The sequence below is a fragment of the Mus caroli genome, chromosome 13 (genome assembly GCF_900094665.2).
Source record: "Mus caroli chromosome 13, CAROLI_EIJ_v1.1, whole genome shotgun sequence".
Lineage (NCBI taxonomy): Eukaryota > Metazoa > Chordata > Mammalia > Rodentia > Muridae > Mus > Mus caroli.
Window position 1 is genome coordinate 72,302,192 of NC_034582.1, and position 24,121 is coordinate 72,326,312.

The 24,121-nt window shown below is 38.3% G+C and overlaps 1 protein-coding gene across 8 annotated transcripts in view; it reads left to right on the forward strand.

The window, feature by feature from the left end:
- Fam172a (family with sequence similarity 172 member A) overlaps nt 1-24,121 on the forward strand; it is a 432,511-nt gene that overhangs the window by 36,545 nt on the left and 371,845 nt on the right. For 7 of the 8 annotated variants that reach the window (XM_029468399.1, XM_021180172.2, XM_029468404.1 and 4 more), the window contains 2 exons: nt 10,015-10,116; nt 12,438-12,538. In XM_029468399.1, the coding sequence (XP_029324259.1) occupies nt 10,015-10,116; nt 12,438-12,538 (203 nt within the window). Of the gene's footprint in view, nt 1-10,014; nt 10,117-12,437; nt 12,539-24,121 lie in introns of those variants that run through there. The other variant, XM_029468403.1, reaches the window with a different exon arrangement.

The window sequence follows — 24,121 nt, forward strand, 5'->3', positions numbered from 1 at the left end:
GACCAATTCTCCTGTATTTCTTTAAGGGAATTATTTCTGTCCTTCTTAAAATCCTCTATCATCATCATGAGATGTGATTTTTTTTAATCTAAATCTTTTCCGGTGTATTGGGGTATCCAGGACTTGTGTTGGGAGACCTGGGTTCTGATGATGCCAAGTAGCCCTGGTTTATGTTGTTAAGGTTCTTGTGCTTGCCTTTTTCCATCTGGTTATCTCTGGTGGTAGTTTGTCCTTTTGTCTCTGGCTGGAGCTTGTCTGTCCTATGGGCCTATAAGCCCGTGTCAGCACTCCTGGGAAACCAACTGTCTCCTGGCGGTACCTGTGTATTGTGTGCTGTGGAACAACCTTAGCTCCTGGGTGCAGATGGTGACCAGAAGTATCCTGTTCCAGCTGCTCCACTGTTCATGTGCTCTGTGCGCTCCTGGCTGGTCCAGTTCTAGACATTTATTGGATAGAAAGTGGCTATCTCATCTCTGATCCCGGGAGTAAGAACATTCCTGTGAGACCAGGTCTCTCCTGGCAGAACCTTTACAGAGGGCTGTGGAACAGCCTTAGCTTCTGAATGCAGATGGCAATTGGAAGTGCATGTTGGTATTTTTAAAGAACTTTTTTTTTTTTAAATATAGAATCTCAGTTAGGCTGTCCTTAAACTTGCCATATAGCCAAGGAAATCCTTGATACTATGCTTGATCTTATATAAGAGGCTGAGAAACAATTCAAGATTATCCATGATACCAACCTCTATTTTCCAAGTATTAGTATTATAGGAGGTGTGTACCACCATGCACAGTTACAGTTATGGTGGGTACTGTTTTATTTTGTTTTACTTTGATACAGGTCTTGTTAAGTTGCCCAGGTATAGTTTGAATGCAATATGTATGCCTGGATATCCTAGAACTTGGCATTGATCCTTCTGCCTTCCATTGACTGCTGGGATTATAGATCTGTGTCATCTCCCTGGCAAAGAACTTCCTTTTTAGTTACATTATACATTTACAATTATACAATTTGATATTTTTTTTTCAAAAAAGCAAACCAATAGTAATTTCCCATTAACATAGTCTAAATAATAATAAAAAATAATAATGATAATAATAATAATAATAATAATAATCTTTTCTACTGGGCTGGCAAGACAGTTCCTCAAAGACTCATGTGGTCAAGGCACAACTGAATTAGAAATTAAATTATATTTTAGAGCAAACTTAGATGCCTCAAATCATTTATGTCCTTAGAACTAGAAGGAAATGTATCTTCGAGTTTCTTCACTATTGGGCTATGCTATACCAACAGTGGACGATGGCCACTGATTTGTTTTGTGTGGGATAGGAAACTTACATGGCAACGGTGAACATGTGAAGATAGTTTAATTTCTCATGAATGGAAGGTACTTGAGAATATGGAGTTCCTTGAGTATTCTATAGTATATCCAACAAAATATATACACTCCAACTTTCACTTCAAATTCCTATATACTCTTCCCCAAATCTCTCCTTCCTAACTTCCTCTCTTCATCTTTGTTTTATTTATGACAACCCATTAAATCCAATAAATGGCTACCCTTCCATACACAGGTGTGAGACCGAGTAACCAGATCCTCAAAGAAGAGTGATCCTTCCTCCCTAATAAAGAACTGTCATCATCCATCCAATGAGGGGCAGAACCTGGGTCATCTTCTCCGTCTGTTCAGGAAGTTGGCTGGGTTGGTTTCTCACAGGTCTTGTTCAGGTAGTCATAGCTGGTGTTGAGTCCACGAGGATGATAAGCAAGCCACCTCATAGTACTCCTCAGGCTTCCAGCCCCTGCATCTTCCAGCTTATTCTTCTGAGAAATTCCTAGAACTTTAGTGGGAGGTGGGTGTTTGTGGAAGATACTCTGGATAACAGTGTAAATGTTTAGAAAAATTCAACAGAGTCTATGCCTGGGATGAAAAGTGGCAGAGAAATCTCCAGATGTGGCAAAATACTCTGGAAGGAATACTTTTAACTTAGATCAGAGACATGGTTCACTGGGCAGAAGTGGCTGGCTTTCTGTCCAGGTTCATAGCATGACTTCAACTCCTGCATCTCTTATGGTAGAAGCAGAGAAATTCTGAATGCTGTCCTCTCACCTCCACACATTCATTGTAGCTTGTCATGCCCACCATGTATGTATGCATGTGAATACACACATGCAGACATATACACATACACACAAATGTGTTATGTGTGTAAAAAGTTTAACAATTTACCATAATGTCGATGACAATGAAGATGGTGAGGATAGCAATTTCTGTCATTAAAAGAAGGCTTTATCCATATCACACAGCTTGTCTTTGCATAGCGATGACAATGAAGGTAGCCTTGTAGTGAATGTCTCACTTAAAGCTGCTTTAATTGCAGTTTCAAGGAATTCAACATCCTCTTTTGCCTCTCTCAAGCATCCAAATGCCTCTGCACAAACATACATGCAAACACACATATACACAATAATAAGGTTTTTAAATCCTTTAACATGTATATGTGTGTGTGTGTATATATATATATATATATATATATATATATATATATGTGTGTGTGTGTGTGTGTGTNTATATATATATATATATATATATGTGTGTGTGTGTGTGTGTGTGTGTGTGTGTATAATTTTTTTTTTTTTTTGAGACAAGGTTTCTCTGTGCAGCCCTGGCTGTCCTGGAACTCACTTTGTAGACCAGGCTGTCCTCGAATTCAGAAATCTGCCTGTCTCTGCCTCCCAAGTGCTGGAATCAAAGGCGTGTGCCACTGCCACCTCACTTAAAAGATTACTTCTCATGCCGGGCAGTGGTGGCACACACCTTTAATCCCAGCACTTGGGAGGCAGAGGCAGGTGGATTTCTGAGTTCGAGGACAGCCTGGTCTTTCTTCCTTTTGCCAGTTTTATAGGATAGTAGTTTGTCCACTATTGCTTTGCCAAACTCGTTTTCCCTTGCTTTGTGGAAGGGTGCTCTGTCACTGATCCTTCTTGATTTTATTAGTCACTTCTGGTTTACTCATCCTACTGTTCCTCCACTCCTCCTGTCAAAATGCCTGCATTTTGTTGTGATGCCTTCTGTGCATAGGTGAACTTAGTGTTAATTTATTATCATTGTTTATAATAGCCTTGGTTATAACTCAGTAAATTTATCCTCTGCTATTTCCAGTCTTATTGATGAAGGGTTAGACCAAGACATTTTTGTCTGCCACTTCTCCTTCCATTTCTTCCCTCTATCTGCTCCTAAGAACACCACCTGTGCACCATCAAATTATCAAATTCATAGCCTAATTTTTAATTGTTGTTTTACACACACAAACCCTAAATACATAAATACAAACTGTTCAGTCTGTGTCATGTTACCTGTGTGTATGAAATCCCAGGGCTGATCACTACCAGTGCTACATCTATTGCACATTCTTGCATGCAAGACTCAGGGATCATTGCAGAAGTCGAGGCAAAGAGATTGTAAGAGCCACAGGAAGTTTGCTGTAAGATGTGTCTCCTAGAAATGTCAGAGAGAACGCATCCAGAGTGCTCAGCCACATAACTACCTAAACACGACATGGACTAGAAGGACACCAAGGGATATGCTGTCTTGAAAGAAGGGGAGTTCCTAGAGCCTCAAGTCTACACAAGAACTGAGGGAAAACAGGGAGTGCGGAGTGTGGGAAGGGCCCTGACTATTATCCTGTCAGCTGTTCTTAATGGGAACCTGCACATTATGGATCTGAGTCGAGCATATTGTGCTAGTTTGGGTTTGGACTGTCTTTTTTTTCCCAAAGCCCATGCATCAAAGGCTTGGCTTCCAGCTTTACATTATTAGAATCAGAATATGGAAACATTAATAAGAGGAAGATCCTGGAGGACAGTCTTAGTCATTGTGATGTCTTTTCAGAAGGAAACTGAAAGACTTGAGACAACTTTTTCTGCTTTATGATCATAATGTTCGATAACATGCCCCGGATGCATTGGGCCGACATTGTCAACTGAACATTGAAAATTTGAAAAAAACAACCTTTTTCTCTTTTTAAAGATATTTCAGGTATTTTGTTTTATCATCAGAGCCCTAACTACTGTACCATTTTGCCCTTTGTTTATGTGATCTGCCTTGCATGTTGATATCATCATGAATAGAAATACCCTAGTTAGTCACCAGTTTGAAGTGGATAAGCACCATTCTGGAGCTGACTTAAATTTTGAAGTTGAGGTTTCAGGAATGATACTCAATGATTTTTAGATGTCAAGCCAACCTTGTTTTCCTGTGACAAGCACCACTTGGGCATGCCTTATCATCCTTTTACACACTATAGATTCTGTTTTCTTAATTTGTATTGATGAGTTTTATAACTTTCTCCATAAAGTTGGCAACTGGTTTTGACATGATACAACGGACTAGGGAGTGTTTCCCGCTGTTCTTTGTGGAAATAATTGGATTGGTTCTTTGTTAACTGTAAGGTGAAAATCATCAGCAAAAGAGGTTTTTTGTTTTGTTTTGTTTTTTTGTTGTTGTTGTTTTGTTTTTTGGAGTGTTTTGACATATCTTGAGTGAGCTTTGTCAGATTGGATTGTTTAATAAGAATAATTATTCATTTTTACCACTTTGGTAAGTTAATTGACATTCATAACATATGTCCCCTGGAAGTAGTAGTTTGTTTGTTTGTTTGTTTGTTTGTTTTTCTTATTCCTGATACTCTTTAGTGGTTTATAATATTTATAATGATATTATTTGTTTTGACAAGCCTTAGATTTTTACTGAATTTTCTTTTAACTTATTTTTTATGTTTTCTGGGATTATTATTCTGTTTCTCACTGAAATTTAGTTTTGTTTCTTCAGATGCGTAGGTAATGTCCTAGTTATATTTCTACTTGCTATGAAGACACCATGACCAAAACAACTTGTAGAAGAAAACATTTAATTTGGGACTCATGGTTTTTGAGAATTAGGGTGTAAGATCATCATCACAAGGCTCATGGCAGCAGGCAGGCATGGTGCTGAAGTGTGGGAGCTCTAGTCAGAGAGGGTTAACTAGGGGGAGTGTTGGGTTTTGAAACCTTAAAGCCCACCCCCAGGTGACACAGCTTCTCTAACAAGGCCACACCTCCTTCAGCACAGGGTTTGGCTCCACATTATATATCCTAGTGGTGTACTCCTTAAACATAGCAGAGTCGACATTAGGCTATATCTTAGGGTTATTATTGCTATGAAGAGACACGATGACCACAGCAGGTTTTATAAAGGAAAACGTAATTGAGTCAGCCTTACAGTTTCAGAGGTTTATTACATTATAGTCATGCAGGGAGCATAGTGGCACACGGGCAGACATGGTGCTGGAGAGGTAGCTGAGAGTTCAACATCTGGATCTACAGGTCTGAGGAAGAAAGCCGCTCTGCTTGGCTTGAACTTTTGAAACTTTAAAGTCCATGTCCAATGACACACATTCTCCAGTATGGCTGCACCTACTCCAGCAAGGCCATATGTCCTGTCCTTTTACATAGTGCCACTCCCTATGAGCATATGGGAACATTTTAATTCAAATGTAAAATCACATCTGCTAAGAAAATTAGTCCAAAACTTCTCAGTTTGGCCTCTGGTAGATTCTTAGGACAAAGACAAAAAGCAGCCACATTCTTTACCAAAATATCACAAGCAGGGTATCTAAGCCCAGTTGCTAATGTTGTTCCCCTCTGACAACTCTTTTGAGCTGGATCTCTGTAGTTTCCATTGTTCTTAGCACTATTGCCTTCTAAGCTCCTTCTGGAATGGCCCTTTAAGCCTAACTTACAATGTTCAGCCATTTTCTTAGTTCAGAGTCCCAAAGTCTCCCATATGCGTCCCAAAATAAACCTAGTATGGCCATATCTGTTACAGTAATAGCCAACTTCTTAGTTCTGAATTCTGACTTAGTTATTTTTCTTTTTGAAAGCATTAAAGCTTTTGAGAAAAATTTATTTATGTTATTCTCTTCCAACTCCTCACTCAAACCCCTGTCATACACTTCTCCCTGCTGCTCCAGAGATTTATGACCTCCTTTTCACCAACTGTGTGTGTCTGCGTGTGTGTGTGTGTGTGTGCGTGCCGTGTGCGGTTCATATGTTACTTGTATGTATGATTTTAAGGCTTACCATTTGGCATTTTGTTACTTTTCTATTGGTGTGACAAAACACCCTGACTAATGCAGCTTATAGAAGAAAAATTGAGGGATCATGATTTCAAGGGGTTGGAGTCCAAAACCATCATGGAAGGGGGTATGACAAAGCAAGCAGGCATGACACTAGAGAAGTAACTGAGAGCTTACATCTGGATCTACAATCACAAGACAGTAAGAGCTACCTGGGAAGGGTGTTCGCCTTTGAAACCTTAAAGCCCACTTCCATGATACATCTTCCAGCAAGACCACACCTTTTAAGCCTTCCCGAACAGTTTCTCCAGTTGAGGACCAAGTATTTAAACATGCAAACCTACGAGGGACATTCTCGTTCAAACAATTACAAGCAACTTATTGAAGACGACAGGTGGTACCTGACATTGCACTCTGAATTCTAAAGCTTTATGACTATCCAAAAGCAGTATGAATTTATAGAAGAGTCACTCAGAAATTTAAATTTTGATTATTTCTCTAGCTAGTTGCAATATATTATGTTAATAACTGTCATTTATTGCTTAGACTTCTTGAAAGGAGACTATGGGAGTAAAGAGGGCTTTCTTGTTCCAGACTGTAGCATGCTTATTTCAAGAGTGCTCCACAATTTCCTGACTCAGCGAAGGCTGACTCCCAGCTCTGTAATAGGGAGAAAAGAATCCAGCATACTGCTGAAGGTATTTAAAACACTTACTACCTTCAGAAAAGCTAGAAGGTAACAATTTTCAACCGAGAATTCTATGGTTTAGTACCATAAAGATGTCCGTAGTGGGAAGCTTGCTCTCTCTCAGCTACAGGGAGACTTTGGCATAACTGCCTCTTTCCCAGTGGATTTCTCCTGTGTTGTAAATGCGATTTGCTGATGTCTTGCTGGTGTTTTTTAAAGTTGAATGTAGTTCTTTGTCAATGAGATTTTCCTTTTCTGAGTTAGCATACCTATTAATAGTATCACTGTTCGGTCTTGCGTATTGGGGTATCATGTGTGAACTTCTGTCATTTCTAGAAAACATAATGTTATAGCAGTCTTTCTGGTCCTCTTAGAATATTTTTGCCCCCTTTCCTGGATATTCCCCCTGTCTTAGATACTGGAGTTGTGTTGTAGTTCTATATATTGAAGTTGGGCTCCATGATCTGCCTTATGGCCTATTATGGTTTTCTGAAAAGAAAAGCTTCCTTGATGAGGACTGAGAACTACACTTATCTGTGGGTATTAGGATAAGGTTTAATGCAGTTGGGAATTATTGCTGGTCTAGTAAAGTGGTGGTAGTAGGTTCTTATCTAAGATCCATGACCTCACTTGCCCCAAGTAGTTGGCTAAGTTAACAGTGACTGCTGATAGAGGGAGAATTAGCATTTTCTAGAGATGGATGTCTATCTAATTCAAATGGTTAGCCATGAAGTCATATACACACAAAAGTGACACTAAGTAGCTCAGCAGGTTGTATTTATATATGTACAACAATAATAAAAAAGAGGGTGAGTAAGGGAGTGATAGGGAAAGGGTTAGAGGGAGGGAGGGGACATAGAAAGGGTTGGAGGGAGGATATGGAAAGGTAGAATTGATGCGATTATATTGTAATTTAAAATGTAATAAAAATAAATATCAAATACCAGAAGTGTAAAATGATGTTAAATGGCTATTCAGTGGGTTATGTAAATGTAAACTAGTTTGAATTGATACATAAAGCTTTTTATGTCCTTATCTGTTTCCTGCGTTCTTGCTCTATTAATTAATATGGAAAGGTATTGAAATGTCCAGCCTTAATTATGGCCTACTTTTCTTTTTAGTTGTGTTCTTTGTGATTTTCCTCAGTGTCTTCTCTTGGTACAGACACATTTAAGATTGCTATACTCCTCTGGAGATTAACCCTTCATCATTATGACATTCATGTCTCTGATCTCATGTATTTTCTTTTTTACCTCCTTTTTCTAATAGTAATATGGCAACTACAGATTACATTTTGATTAGTGTCTATATCATGGTTTTGACTACTTTTATGATTATTGTGCAGCCTGAGTTGGCCTTGAACTTATGATTCTTCTTCCTCAAAGCCCTGAGGCGCAGTACACCCTTTATGCCTAGAACCAGTATATCATTAAACAGTCTGTTAGTAGAATATTTCAGTACTGGAGGAGAGAAGACATAGTGTTTCATGGCATGTGTGGTAACACTGAGAAAGCAAGAAGATCTCAAAACCTTTAAAATGGAAAGGATGAAAATTATGTCAAAGGGGTACAAGAGATAACCAAAAGAATGTGTTATTTAAGAAGCAATATAAATGCTGTAGTGTTGGGTTGTTAGTCAGAGTATATACTAAACATCCTTTGATATTTAGGTCCATTGATATTAAAGAAAGTTGGAATAATTATGAAAAGATGGAAAGTGATGCAAACTTTCACACTGAAGAATGATATATGCCTGTATGGAAGAATGACCAGTAATGTATGCCAATATGAAGAATGACCAGTAATGTGGACCAATGTTCCTTACTTCAGGAGATAGAGCATAACTCCTTTGCTTTCAGCTAAAAGTTGGTGGGACTCAGTCACTTCTAAATGTAGGTCATATAAAGGGAAACACTGATGTTGTGGTGCCTACCAGGCACCACCTCAGCCAGCTGTTGAAGCATTGCAACATCAGTGATGTTCTGAGCTTGTTATATTCTACTTGACATGTGGTAAGGACTGTAGCCATCTCTGTGATAGTCCTTCAGAAGACTATGATACTGAAGAAGGTAGCCAGATACGATCCTTTTAGAGAAAATAGTTTATATACCCAAACCAAAGGTAGTTCTGGTAAAAGACCTGAATAGTTTTTGTGCAGGGTCCTAAGTGGATGGATACACTGTGGTGATATAATTTGGTGGTATTAGGGGAAACTGGGCTAAGGGAACCAGGCACCCTTTATCATCTTTCAACTTTTCCATCAATATAAAATAACTCACAAAACAAAATTTAAAATTTTGCTTATTTAATAAGCAGCTTACTGGCCTTTTGTTATTGTTTTGTTTTAAGACAAAGTTTTCCTATGTTGTCTTGGCTAGCCTGGAACCTGCTATATAGACCAGGCTGGCTTTAAACTCCATAGTGCCTTCCTACTGCTGGGATTAAAACCTGACTGGCCTTTCTTGATATGTGAAATTCAGTATTGTGAGAAATAGAAACTGTTTTAGTATTAATCAGATATTTCTAGTCAGCATGTCTCATTTTAATATTTCACATAGCCGGGCGTGGTGGCACATGCCTTTAATCCCAGCACTTGGGAGGCAGAGGCAGGCAGATCTCTGAGTTCGAGGCCAGCCTGGTCTACAAAGTGAGTTCCAGGACAGCTGGGCTACACAGAGAAACCCTGTCTCGAAAAACCAAAAAAAAAAAAAAAGGAGTGCTCATGCCTAGGGCCAGGCTCTTAGCTGCTATCCCGCCACTGCAGCCACATCATCACTTTAATATTTCACATAAAATGGGTTAATAATATCACTCTTGCATTTACAATGAGTTTTTGTATTTATAAACCATAACTCATTTATGTATAAAATTTAGTCATCTTTGAAATGTCATATTAATACCTGACGGTTTAGACTAAGGTTACTGAGGGAGAAACAAGTAGCTGTTTTGAAAGAGAAGGTTAATCATTTAAGTACGTTGGTTTGAAAATCTGAGTTGTGATTGGGGGATTATGATTTGGAAAGAACTTGTGTTGATGCTGTATTAGATCAAAATAGTGAGTTAAAAATAGCAGTTTTGGAACCATTTAATACCATTATCAGTTGAAACAACAGATGAAATGAATCTACTAGAATAAAAGAATAAAGTCTTTACTTGTATTACCTATGAACAATGATCAGTTTCATATCAACTCATATGACTTCTTTTCTAGATTTGCTGTCTAGGATCGATTTGGATGAACTCATGAAAAAGGACGAACCACCTTTTGATTTTCCAGATACACTGGAAGGCTTTGAATATGCTTTTAATGAAAGTAAGTGGATACATTAGACACACAAATATGAGTATGTGTAGTTTGCTTACCAGGCTTTATAGAACTGTAGGAAATGTATTAGCTATGTTCACAAGTCTAACTAGAATATTTTTTAGTGTTTTTGAGAGATGATGACATATCTTTGCCCAGTGAAATCCTCCACGCAAATGAAAGTATCAACAAGGAACAATTTTCTGTAGTTGACAAGTCACATAAACTGAAGGACATGAATTTGAGCATTCACTTTGATTTAACTGGAGACTCCTAATTGAATATAGAAAGGTCTGTTCTTTAAGCTGCTACTTAAATGAGGTGACTGGCAGTGCCCTTATTTTTAATACCATCCAGAGACTGCCCCACCTGGGGATCCATCCCAGAAACAACCACCAAACCCATACACTATTGCAGAGGCCAACAAGAGCTTGCTGACAGGAGCCTGATATTGCTGTCTCCTGAGAGGCTGTGCCAGTGCCTGGCAAATACAGAAGTGGATGCTCACAGCCATCCATCGGACTGTTCACAGGGTCCCCAATGAAGGAGCTAGAGAATTTACCCAAGGAACTGAAGGGGTTTGCAGAACCATAGGAGGAACAACAATATGAACTAACTAGTAAGTCCAGAGTTCCCTGGTACTAAACCACCAACCAAAGTAAACACATGGCGGGACTCATGGCTCCAACTGCATATGTAGCAGAGAATGGCCTAGTCCATCATCAATGGGAAGGGAGGCCCTTGGTCCTATGAAGGTTCTGTGCCCCAGTATAGGGAAATAGGAGGGCCAGGAAGCTGGAGTGGGTGGCTTGGTGAGCAGGGGGAGGGGGAAAGGGGTTAGGGGACTTTTGGAGGGGAAACTAGAAAAGGGGATAACATTTGAAATGTGAATAAAGAAAATATCTAATAAAAAAATGATGGGTTCCATTATTTTTCAGGAACCTATTTGTTTAAATCTTTTTAAAGTTTGGAATAGAATAACCTTTATGCAGGAGTTGTTGAAAAAGGCATACCTCCAGCATACACAATTACGTTTGATGGCTGTTGCTGTTATGGCAGGTAGCATGATGTCATCATTTCCATCTGTTGCTTTATAGCTACGGAATTGCTGATCACTCCTGTCACATATAGATGTACTTAAACACTCAGTGAATTTATAGAGAAATTAGTAGAAACTTTGGTCGTTTTTAGATATCTTTTAAAAAGAATACTTTATAATAAAACATGTATAAATAGTAATATTTTATTGCCTGTTGGGGAGGAAGGGTTAAAGCAATTTGCTGAGTACTGTTTCCTCTTCTGATTACTAGAATCTTCCTGGCGAAAGAAACAGGGCAGATGGTCTTTCTTTTTTTATTGTAAATAGGTTGATAATTAAACCATTTGTAAATAGAAACTAATGTTTGCCATGAGGAGAGTCTTTTATGGGATACTATGTCGTAGATAGTTAATTTAGCATTGTTCATGGTAAGTAAACTTACTTTTTGGTATATGAGGCATGTTTCCATGAAGAATAATAGCACACAGCACTATTATTCACTATCACATAAAATTCATTATGACCAAAATGTTTACTGGTATGTAAAGCACCCTGCATGCCTTATTTGAACCATCCTTGCTCTGGGTCAGAAAATCTAACCCTGTAAGTTAGAAATATGAGAATAACTAGGACATCTTGGTATCAATTGCAGCTTGATTGCCAGGTCCTGAAATTGTTAGTAAAGGTCATTAGTAATTGTCATTGAAACCCTGTGATGTGGTGAGGTGATTGGATATTTTAAAGGTGTTAGCTTCCTCCTCTTGAGTCTCCATTGATACCTTATTTCAGGTGTCAATGTTATCTCAGGTAGAAAGCAGTTACTCAAACTTCTTATCCCTCTTCTTCCATCTAGGTAGCCCCACAGTGTGTTCTTATGCTCCCACATCATTCTTGACCCCATTGTCTTTATACATCATGATGGCAGCTTTCCATTGCTGATTGTAATCAATTCTTGTCTAACGTTCTGAAAAATTGTTTAGAGTTTCAACAATTGTGGTTCCAAGTAGCCCTCAGTCTTCACTACTGGGGCCATTCTCATGGCATTATCTGGTAGGAGTTCTTTTTCCTACTGGCCTTAGAGTAGTTTCAGTTTACTTTAAAATATTGAGATGAACATCAAGGGTAGCTTATAAATTCCTAGGGACCAGTCTTTTATATCCTTACTTCGTTTATTAACATTTGAAGACAAAGTATTAGAAAAAAGTTATAATTTTTATAGGACATTATTTATTAGAACATGCATATTAAAAATATATCCTAAATCATTGGAATATTGCTTGTTGTTTTTTAGAGGGGCAGTTAAGACACATAAAAACTGGGGAACCATTTGTTTTTAACTACCGAGAAGACTTACACAGGTGGAACCAGAAAAGATATGAAGCTCTGGGCGAGGTATGTCAAGTATATTGCTTTACTGCATTCATTTTTCAATTGGAAGTGTAAAGTATGCCATGGATAATGTTTGACTGAATTTTCTAGTTTGAAGTAGCAGGAGTAATGGTTTGGAAGGTATAGCAGTTCACATAGTCCTTTTATGACAGGTGATTTTTAAATGATTTTTCTTCTTTGTATTTGGTAATTTTCTGTCTTTTCCTAGAAACATATTTAATTTGAAACCTTCTTTTATGCCAACATGGCCTTCATATGACTTTCCAGTGAGCCGTTTACATGGAAAAACAAATTAACACCAACTTTTAACCTTTTTTTTGTGTAGTATTATTAAAAGGTTGACTCTTCTTCTGTGTCAGAAATGAGTATTAATTTTAGGGGTTTATTTATAGGAAGAATGCTATTGGTATGATGAGGTTGAATCTCTCTCACTGTCTTTGTTTGGCCTTCTACAATTAGGGATTTTGTCTGGTATCCCCAGAGGGAACCTTTGAATGTGCTCTTTGTCATTTTGGTGCATGTTTATCAGAGCTAAAGACTTCCCTTATTCAGAACCATAGATTCTTAGTAGAACATATATGGACACACTTGTTTAATATGTTACCAAGCAACTACTTTTTTTCCTAAGAAAAAGCAGAAATTTCTTTATATTGTATTTTTAACAAATGCATTTTTTGGGTAACATGGAGAACATTTGACAACATGAAGAATTCAAATGGATTCAGACAGTTTTCCTGTGTCTCTGGCATTTTTACATGTCTGAACAAAGGTTTTGACTTTTTGCTCTGCATTCTCTTTACAGGAACAAATGGCTTTAAGGGTGGAGAGGGTGGTGCCCTTTCCAAGGCACTATGCAGATTTATGTCCTAGTCAAGATAATAAAGACAGTCGCTTTTCCCTTCAGTGGTGGCCACAGTGACAGACTTACTAGTAGGCCTTTATGAGTCCAGGTTTGCTAAGCATAGGTTTCCTTAGATAACACAATTACCATGTGTGATAGGCATTCAGCTGTGCAGGCTGTGTTAGACCTTCAGTAGTCCTCTATCCCCACTAGCTTATTCAGGTTGTTTAGATCTTGAGAAGATAAAATTGAATCAACTCCCCCTCTCCAATCCTCCCTTCAAACTCTCTCACATATCCTCCTTTGCTCTTTTTCACATTCTCGGCTTCTTTTTCTTTTTTGTTATTACATATATTTTTGAATATTTTTTAGTATTTGTAACTTAAATGTATTCAGTGACCAGAATAGTTTCTGATTATGTTAAAGTGCCTTTCTCTCTCTCTCTCTCTCTCTCTCTCTCTCTTTGTTTTGTTTTGTTTTGTTTTTCGAGACAGGGTTTCTCTGTGTAGTCCTGGAACTCTCTCTGTAGACCAGGCTGGCCTCGAACTCAGAAATCCACTTGCCTCTGCCTCCCAAGTGCTGGGATCAAAGGTGTGCGCCACCACTGCCTGGTGCTTGCCCATTTTCACTTGTACTATATACTGCAAACTGATGGTATTTTCATTATACAATAATAGTATTAGAGAAGTGCTTGTGTGTGTGTGTGTTTAAATAGTGCTTACATTTTACTTCTTTCTGTAATCCATGTTCACCAGCTCCTTAAGACATATTATTCTACAAACATATCTTGTGTGTTTTTTCACATTTGTTTGTGTTCTTTTAAGACAATATAGATCTTACTGAATAGTCTAGGCTGACCTTCACCTCACAGTGTAGCCCACACTGCCCTTGAATTTGGAATCTTCTGCCTCAGCCTTCCTAGCATTTCTTTTACAGGTATGCCTTACCATACTTGGCCCAGACCTATATTTTATGTTATCATCCATATTAAAATGAACCTACTAGGCTGGGAAGATTAGCAGGTTAAGGCATTTGTTGTCAAGTCTGATTATTTGAGTTTGATTCTCAGAATCCACATGATGGAGAGAACTGAGTCCTTCAAGTTGTCCTCTGACCTCCAAACACTCTTGTAGATACACACACACACACACACACACACACACACACACACACACTAAATAGATATAAGACAAAATGCCACAAGTATAGCTTTTTTTCTCCTAAATTCTCACAAAACTGAGTATTTCATTTTTAATACATTTCTTTAAAAAGTTTTTAAATTAAAATGTAATTATTTAATTTTCTCCCTTTTCCTCTCTTTAACTTTTCTTATGTATTCCTCTCTTGCTCTTTCTCAAATTCATGGCCTGTGTTTCTTCGATTGTTGTTTTATATATACATGCAAATATGTAATTTAGGTTAACCTGTAACAGATCACTTGACTTCACATACCAACCCATTTTTGCTCCTATTATGTTCTTTGAAAGCAGACATAATTCATTTACATAGAATGCAGTATAACAGAAAGCATCAAATGGGAAAGATTTCTCATTATGAGGGCTGTTCTATACCACCTTGCCTTTTGGTTTCACGTTTAGACTTGTTTCTTGATAGTTTGCTATCTAAGATCACTAACTGAATTCCATTTTCTGTATTCGAGAAATGAATTATATAAGGTCTAATTATATATCAACAGTTTCACAGTTGTTGCTATAGTGAATGAATTTGTTTGGAGTAATTGTAGAATCGAATGTATCTGTAGACCTGTCTTTCACTAATTGATTCCTGTTTTGAGTCAGGACTTCATATTCAGTGTAATCATCTTACTGTTTTCCATTCCCACCTTGTTCTTGCTTCTTAAGATGTTCTGAAAAGTTCTTCTTCTCTATCGTAAGACCCCGCTGCTGATGTAGGATATTGTCCACCATCTCTTCTGCAGAGTCTCTCTTCCTTTTTGTTATTTCATCGGATTCTTCTTGTCCTATGTAAAAGTAACCTGAGGTAACTTTATTGTGAAAAGTAAAAATACACTGCTCAGCACAATTCAATCAAAATAAAAGTAGAGAAAGGACCATCAACATAGTTGTGTTGGTGACATGCTTCCTGTGAAACTGACTCCCTGCTCAGAGGAGATAACTAACTCCAACAAGTTCCTTCTCACACAGTACTTACTACTCATCGGCTTACTCATTTCACTTATTTCATTATTTGTTTGAAGACTTACTTGTTTTAGTTACATATGTATGGGTTTTCACCTATATGGATATATGTCTACCATCTGCATGCAGTGTCTGCAGAGGCTAGATGATGACTTTCCTTTTGAAATGGAGTTGCCAACAGTTGCTAGGTTTCATGTAAGTGCAAATGCTACTGACCATCTCTCCAGGCTCCTATTTATTTTCTGTGTATTTTAAACATTTTATACAAATTGTGTCCTCATATTTATCGATGAATAAATTAGTATTATGAGAATACATAAATTGTTTAGTATACTTTGCAGTGTATGGATTTTGTGAAATTTCTGATGTTAGGAATTTAATACAGAGAAATGAAGTTAATTTTTCTCAAGTGTCTTCTTTTTTTTTCTTAGATATTTTCTTTTTTTACATTTCAAATGTTATCTCCTTTCCTAGTTTCCCCTCTGAAAAAACCCTCCCCCTCCCCCTTCCCCCTGCTCCTCAACCCATCCATTCAAATTTCCTGACCTTGGCATTCCCCTATATTGGGGCATAGAACCTTCACAGGACCAAGGGCCTCTCCTCCCATTGATGAACGACTAGGCCATCCTCTGCTACATATGCAGCCAGAGCCATGATTCCCTCCATGTGTTTTCTTTGATTGGTGGTTTAGTCCCAGGGAGCTCTAGGGTTACTAGTTAGTTCATATTGTTGTTCCTCCTATGGGGATATAAACTCCTTCAGTTCCTTGGGTACTTTCTCTATCTCCTTCATTGGGGACCCTGTGCTCCATCTAATGGATGACTGTGAGCATCCACTTCTGTATTTGTCAGGCACTGGTAGAACCTCTCAGGAGACAGCTATATCAGGCTCCTGTCAGCAAGCTCTTGTTGGCATCTGCAATAGTGTCTGGGTTTGGTGGTTTTTCTGTAGTTTCTAAAGCTAAAATTTAAAACAGTGTATTTGTTTTAGTTTCCATTAAATATTATCATTCAAAATTCTCTGTAGCTTAAGCTTACTTGAAACCAAAAAGCGTTTACCTTCGCCTTCTTGCACAAGCTTCAGACGTTTATTATGTTAAAAGGTGAAATTACTGGACAGCTGTAGACAGTTCAAGTAACGTTTTCTGTGTAAGTACTAGAAACAGCTAGTGCTTTATGTTGGTCAAGATCTCCAGTGCCATGAAGAGCACCAGTGCAGAGCATCCTAGCCAGAGCTGGTTAGCAGAGTCCTGGCAGTCCTCTCACCTCAGCAGGAGGTGTGGGAAGGTTTAAGAGTGACTGCACTCCCAGTGTTGCAATTCATAAGTAGCTTTGGTAAGATTGATGTTTTGAGGGAACAGAGTTTTCCAACAATCTAAAAGAAATCCCTTATATTTTTGACTCTTTCCTTACTGAATACCAAGCTTTATTGTTAGTTGGGAGCTCATATGTATGTGTTTTAGTTTATGTCTCCTCTCTTAAGGAGATTATCATACCTGCGTCTAACATAGTCTATCATTTCCATGTAAATCAAACTTAATTATGTAAGTAAAATAAACTGAAACATCAGATTGTTTTCTGAGTCTAGTGCCACAATATATAAAAGAATGCTTTATATGCATAGTTACATTGTTGTAGACAAACAGATGCCTGTGCTGTACGCATGTGGCTTGAACAATTGATAGCCTTTAATACGTTCTTTTAAAAGACTGTAGGCAGTTGGATCTTACATGTTTTTTATTTTTATTTTTATTTTTTTATTTTATTTTTATTTTTGAGACAGGGTTTCTCTGTGTAGCCCTGGCTGTCCTGGAACTCACTTTGTAGACAAGGCTAGCCTTGAACTCAGAAATCCGCCTGCCTCTGCCTCCCAAGTGCTGGCAGTGAAGGTGTGCGCTGCCACTGCCCGGCTCTTACAGGGGTTTTTAATGGCTATACTGGTGTACATAATGAACATCTTAAAGTCAAGAACAATACCAATTATTAATTTCAATCATCAAATATTTGAATATAATCCCGATAAGTATAAATTCGACAATATGAATTTGTATTATTCTGAGAAATCAGTAGCTTCCTTGATAACTGTTTATAATTTTTTTCATTTTGTCATGCACTTTTTTGGAACATGGAAGAAAAAGAAGCTACATTATTTAAGGATATTTTGAAATTAGCTTTAAATTTTACTAATCATAATAGTTTAATCCATACTGTTCTTTGTCTGTTGTCTCCTTATGATTACTGACATTATAGCTCTGTAGTAGAAATAATCTTGTTCCCAGAAGTGATGAACAGTCTCCTCTGACTTCACCTCACTCTGACCTTCATTTGTTCAAGTGGGATGCTGTATCTAGAATGACATTAGTAAATAGACATTTTTTGAATAGAATATCTGCACTGAAATAATTTTCTTTTTTTTTTTAAGTAATCCACCAGTGACATAAGACCACATAGAGCAGCTAAATTGGCTACAAAGTCCAGAAATAAAGGAAAAGTACAAATACTTTTGGAGATATCATTTGTCAGTTGCGATCATAAAGCCCTAGAGAAAAATGATATTTTGCTTCAGTAGATAGTCATCTATATTATATATAACCAGACTCTTTATTCCAATGTCTACCAGAATGAATTTTACATGAATTAAAAACTTAGACAAAATGTACCAGGTGCATAGCACCAATGCTAGTCTTGAAACAGCATCCTAGAATGATGTGCCTTAAAATACTCTTTCCTTTAAAGTATTGGTTCTCACACCGTGGCTAATGACCCCTTAGTGATAGGCATCCCATATCAGACATATTAAGATTCATAACAGTAGCAAAATTACAGTTGTGAAGTAGCAATGAGAGTAGTTTTATGTTGGGCTTCGCTACAACACGAGGAACTGTATTGAAAAGGGGTGGGATTGGGAAGGTTGAGAACTACTGCTTTAAAACAATCTGAGTTCTTTAGAGACATGTCTCATTCTAGCTTGAAGCAAGAAATGAGTGTTGTTAGCTTAGAATATTTTGTTAATCAGATAGCAAGAAAGCTTCAAGAGTGATTGTTTTTTGAAAGCTTTAGAAGAACAAGATAAAATAAAAATAACAGTGAAATAAAGGCCAACATAGGAAAAAGAAGAAAAAAAATTAGTCCCAATGCCCATTCTCCCACATGCCCTCAAACTCAGCAGTGGATAAAGGTCATATATAAGCAATTCATAGAGAAAGATATGAAAATAATTTTAAACATGTGAAGTTATGTTTACCCTGACTTATAATGTTGATAAGGCTTTACAGAAGCAGGCTTTTCATTTACTATTGGTAGGAATATAGATGAGTAAGTCTCAATAGAGTGTTAATTGCTAATATCTTACCAGAATTATTAAATGTGAATTTTTTCCTTTGGTATGAGAACAGGGGAAACAAATAGATTCATTATGTTTTTATTTCAAAGCAAAGAAAAGGCCTTCCAGTTTCTGTCTCTGCCTGTAGCAGATTCTCTGCCACATGTCTCTATACCCAAATAGCAGCAGGAGGGAGTGAGCCTCCCAGGAGTATGGACAGGTCTGTGAGTGCAGGTAGGACCACCACTGCTGTTCAGAGGAACCCTCCCAGAACCCTCAGGATACAGGAAACAAGGGGCTACCTGGGACGAGAGTCTTCCAGTCTCTATCTTTACCCAGAGCTGATCCTGTGCCACAGAACTACATACGCAAAACCACCAGGAGAGAGCTGGTTTCCCAAGAGTGCCTACACACCTCATCTCTTCAAATTCCTGGCCCAAGAGGGACCCTCAGAGAGCCATCAGGACACAGGAATCAAGGATCGCCTGGGGGACAGGATCCTTCTGATCTCTGTCTGCACCTCAGAGCTAACCCTGTACCACAGCCTTCTGGTTTCCATCTCTGCCTGTAGCAGATCCTCTGCCACAGGGCTCCATAACCAAATTCCTCCCAGAGAGAACTGGTTTTCCAGCACACAGGCTTGGAGGAGGGAGAATCAAAGTCAGAGACAGCAAGACCAGCTAACACCAAAGATAACCAGATGGTGAAAGACAGTGCAAGAACATAAGCAACAGAAACCAAGACTACTTGGCATCATCAGAACCCAGTTCACCAACCACAGTGAAACCTGGTTACTGCAACACACCAGAAAAGTAAGACACTGATTTAAAATCATATGTCATGATGATGATAGAGGAATTTAAGAAGGACATAAATTACTCCTTTAAAGAAATAAAAGAGAACATAGGTAAACAGGTAGAAGCCCTTAAAGAGGAAACTCCTTAAAAATACCTTAAAGAATTACAAGAAAATACAACCAAACAAGTAAAGGAACTGAACAAAACCATCCAGGAACTAGAAATGGAAATAGAAACAATAAAGAAATCACAAAGGGAGCCAGTCCTGGAGATAGAAAACCTAGGAAAGAGACCAGGAGTTATAGATGCAAACATCACCAACAGAATACAAGAGATAGAAGAGAGAATCACAGGTGCAGAAGATACCATAGAAAGCATTGACACAATAGTCAAAGAAAATGCAAAATGCAAAAAAGCTCCTAACCCAAAACATCCAGATGATCCAGGACACAATGATAAGAACAAACCTAAGGATAACAAGTATAGAGGAGAGTGAAGTTCCCAACTTAAGGGCCAGTAAATATCTTCAACAAAGTTATAGAAGAAAACTTCTCTAACCTAAAGAAAGGGATGCCTATGAACATACAAGAAGCCTACAGTACTCCAAATAGACTCGACCAGAAAAGAAATTCCTCTCACCATATAATAATCAAAACACTAAATGCACTAAGCAAAGAAAGAATATTAAAAGCACTAAGGGAAAAAGGTCAAGTAACATATAAAGGCACTTCTATCAGAATTACACCAGACTTCACACCAGAGACTATGAAAGCTAGAAGATCCTGGGCATATGTCATACAGACCCTAAGAAAACACAAATGCAAACCCAGACTATTATATCTAGCAAAACTCTCCATTACAGGATGGAGAAACCAAGATATTCCATAACATAACCAAATTTAAACAACATCTTTCCACAAATTTAGCCCTACAAATGGTAATAGATAGAAAACGGCAACACAAGGAGGGAAAATACACCCTAGAAAAAGCAAGAAAGTAATCTTTTTCAACAAACCCAATAGATGCAAATCAAAACAACCCTGAGATTCTACCTCACACCAGTCAGAATGGCTAAGATCAAAAATTCAGGTGACAGCAGATGCTGGTGAAGATGTGGAGAAAGAGAACACTCCCCCATTGTTGGTGAGTTTGCAAGCTGGTACAACCACTCTGGAAATCAGTCTGGGGGTTCCTCAGAAAACTGGGCATAGTACTACTTGAGAACCAAGCAATTCCACTCCTGGGCATATATCCAGAAGATGTTCCAACTTGTAATAAGGACACATGCTCCACTATGTTCATAGCAGCCTTATTTTTACTAGCCAGAAGCTGGAAAGAAGCCAGATGTACCTCAGCAGAGGAATGGATACAGAAATTGTGCTACATTTACACAATGGAGTACTACTCAGCTATTAAAAACAATACATTTATGAAATTCTTAGGCAAATGGTTAGAACTATAAAATATCATCCTGAGTGAGGTAACACAATCACAAAAGAACACATATGTTTATGCACTCACTGATAAGTGAATATTAGCCCAGAAGCTCAGAATACCCAAGATACAATTCACAGATCACATGAAGCTCAAGAAGTAGGAAGACCAAAGTCTGGATACTTACGTCCTTCTTAGAAGGGGGAACAAAATATCCATTGGAGGAGTTACAGGGACAAAGTGTGGGACAGAGACTAAAAGAAAGGCCATCCAGAGACTGCCACACCTGAGCATCCATCGTATATACAGTCACTAAACCCAGACAGTATTTTGGCTGCCAACAAGTGCTTGCTGACTGGAGCCTGACATAGCTGTCTCCTGAGGGGCTTTTCTATTGACTGAGAAATACAGAGGTGGATGCTCTCAGCCAACCATTGGACTGAGCACAGGGTCCTCAATGGAGGAACTTGAGGAAGGACCCAAGGAGCTGAATGTCAGCCCCATAGGAGGAACAACAATATGAACTAACCTGTACCCCCAGAGCTCCCTGGGACAAAACCACCAACCAAAGAATACACATGGAGGGACCCATGGCTCTAGCTGCATATGTAGGAGATGATGGCCAAGTCGGTCATCAGTGGGAAGAGAGGCTCTTGGTCCTGTGAAGGTTCCATTCCAATGTGTAAGGGAATGCCAGGGCCAAGGAAGCTGGAGTGGGTTGGTTGGGGAGCAGGGGTAGGGGATATGGCGTAGGGGATTTCCAGAGGGGAAATCAGGAATGGGGATAACATTTTAAATGTAAATAAAGAAAATATCTCATTAAAAAACCAACAAACTGAAAACCAACAAAATCCAAATCAAACAAAAACAAAATCTGGAGAGTAAACTCCTCATAGGGGAACCCAAATATATTACAAGCATGAGAAGTATTCACTATTCTATTGCTGGGTTGGAGCTGCAGGAGGCCCAGTGCAAGAACCTGTAAGGCATTTAGTAACTAGGGTTGGTCCCCACCTGACAGCAACCAAGAAGTGTTTCTCAGTCCTGATACTTCAATAAATAGGTTTTACCAATCTTTTTGAAGTAGGTTTTTTTTTAACAGTCTCCAATTAAGAGTCTAGCTGACAGACAACTTGCTTCTGAATCCTATTGTAGAAAGACTAATGGATCCCAACAGTCTTCTAATTGTTCCAGTGCGTCTGTCTGTCTGTCTGTCTGTCTGTCTGCCTCTGCCTCTGCCTCTGCCTCTGCCTCTGCCTCTCCCTCTCCCTCTCCCCCTCTCCCTCTCCCTCTCCCTCTCCCTCTCCCTCTCTCTCTCTCTCTCTCTCTCTCTCTCCCTCTCTCTCTCTCTCTCTCTCTCTCTCTGTATACATCTGCTTTTAGATGCATCTGAACATGCTTGTGAAGGCTGGAGGTCAGCATTAGATGTCTTTCTTAATTGCTGTCCACCTGAATATTGAGACAGGATCTTTCCTTGAACCTAGATCTAACTGATTCAGTTAAAATTGATTTTTGTAAGGTAATCAATTATTACTAATTCCTTTAGTTGAAAGGATGTGAGGTAATTTGTATAGTAATAAGTAAAGTATCATTTTATAGATCTCTTGCAATTATAAGAGGAAAAATATTTCCCTTGAAAAGTTCTAGCTGTCAATTTTTCTGTAGAAAATAAAGTTAAGAACCACTAGTGTATTGCATATAAACACAAATATTTACAAATCCTGGGAGCCTCTTGCCTCAAAAACTAATACTATAAAGTTTTAAAGCAGATACTTTGTAGGGACATTTGGGGAAGATTGTTAATTTTCTTTAGTGAGATAAAGACATTATGGTAATGCAGAAGAATGTTCTTATTCTTAGGAGATACGTGTAAACTGTTTAGGGATAAAGTCATGATACATGAAAGCTATTTTAAATGCTTCTTTAAAAAGAGAGAAAAATACAAAAATAAAAAGAAGCCTAGCTGTATTTGGAGCAGCACTTGGAAGTCTGAGACCACAGGCTTGAGACTTTAAGGCTAGCCTAAACTACACTTGGAAACCTTGTTCAAAAATGTAAGTCAGTGGTCGGTGGTTCTGAGCTTTGTCTCCAAACTGAGTGTTAGGAACTGTTGTTAGGCTTTTCCAACCTTGACTTTATGAACTTCCATTATTGTTACTGTCCCTTTGAGTGGTGTTCCTCTTTGAGAGAAAGGAGATCTGAGGTTCTTGTTTGATATTTTATGCATGAGGTTTGTAAGGAAGGAGATAACTGTCAATACTCTCATGACCTCTCTGACAGTCCATGTGGTGTAGTGTGCAAGTATTTTCAAAGAGGGTACTGTGTTTATGGAGACCACTGCAGAGATGAACACAGCAAGCCACTGAAACAGGAAGAAGTGACTGCTACAGATCTGAGTGCAAAACCATCCCTTGCTACTTCCTCAAGTCTCTCTTCTGGTGTTGGATCACTTGCTGAAATGAATCCAGGCGAAGTTGAGTCATGAAACTCAAACTTTCCAGTTGTAGGAGTAGCTGTAGAGGATTGGGTGAATGCCATTGAGTTTGTACCAGGGCAGCCCTACTGTGGCTGTAGTAAGTATTGTGAGGACCCTCTAAACTGCAATCAAAGGGCTAAATGACAGGCCACAGTGAACTCAGTGTTATCTTTTCTGTTTCCAGTGTTTGAGCTTAACCTACTGTCAACACGTTAGATTGGGTTAACTAAGATTTAAAGATGAAGTAAAAGAAATTTTTTGAATTACAACAAAATGAATTCCTGTTTAAGAACAAACAAAAAAACTTGAAAAAAAAAAAGCAAAAACAAATAAACAAAAAAATATCCCATGAATCTAAGAAAGCCTTTGTGGTAAAATATTAACAGTTTTTCAATCAGAATAAAAAGTGGTATATATCAAGTTAGTACTATTGTTATTTAAAATCCTGGCCCTGGGTTTCTTCCCCTACCTTTATTATTGAGTTCCTGGATGAAAACACACTCTCTCTCTTCTCTCTCTCTCTCTCTCTCTCTCTCTCTCTCTCTCTCTCTCTCTCTC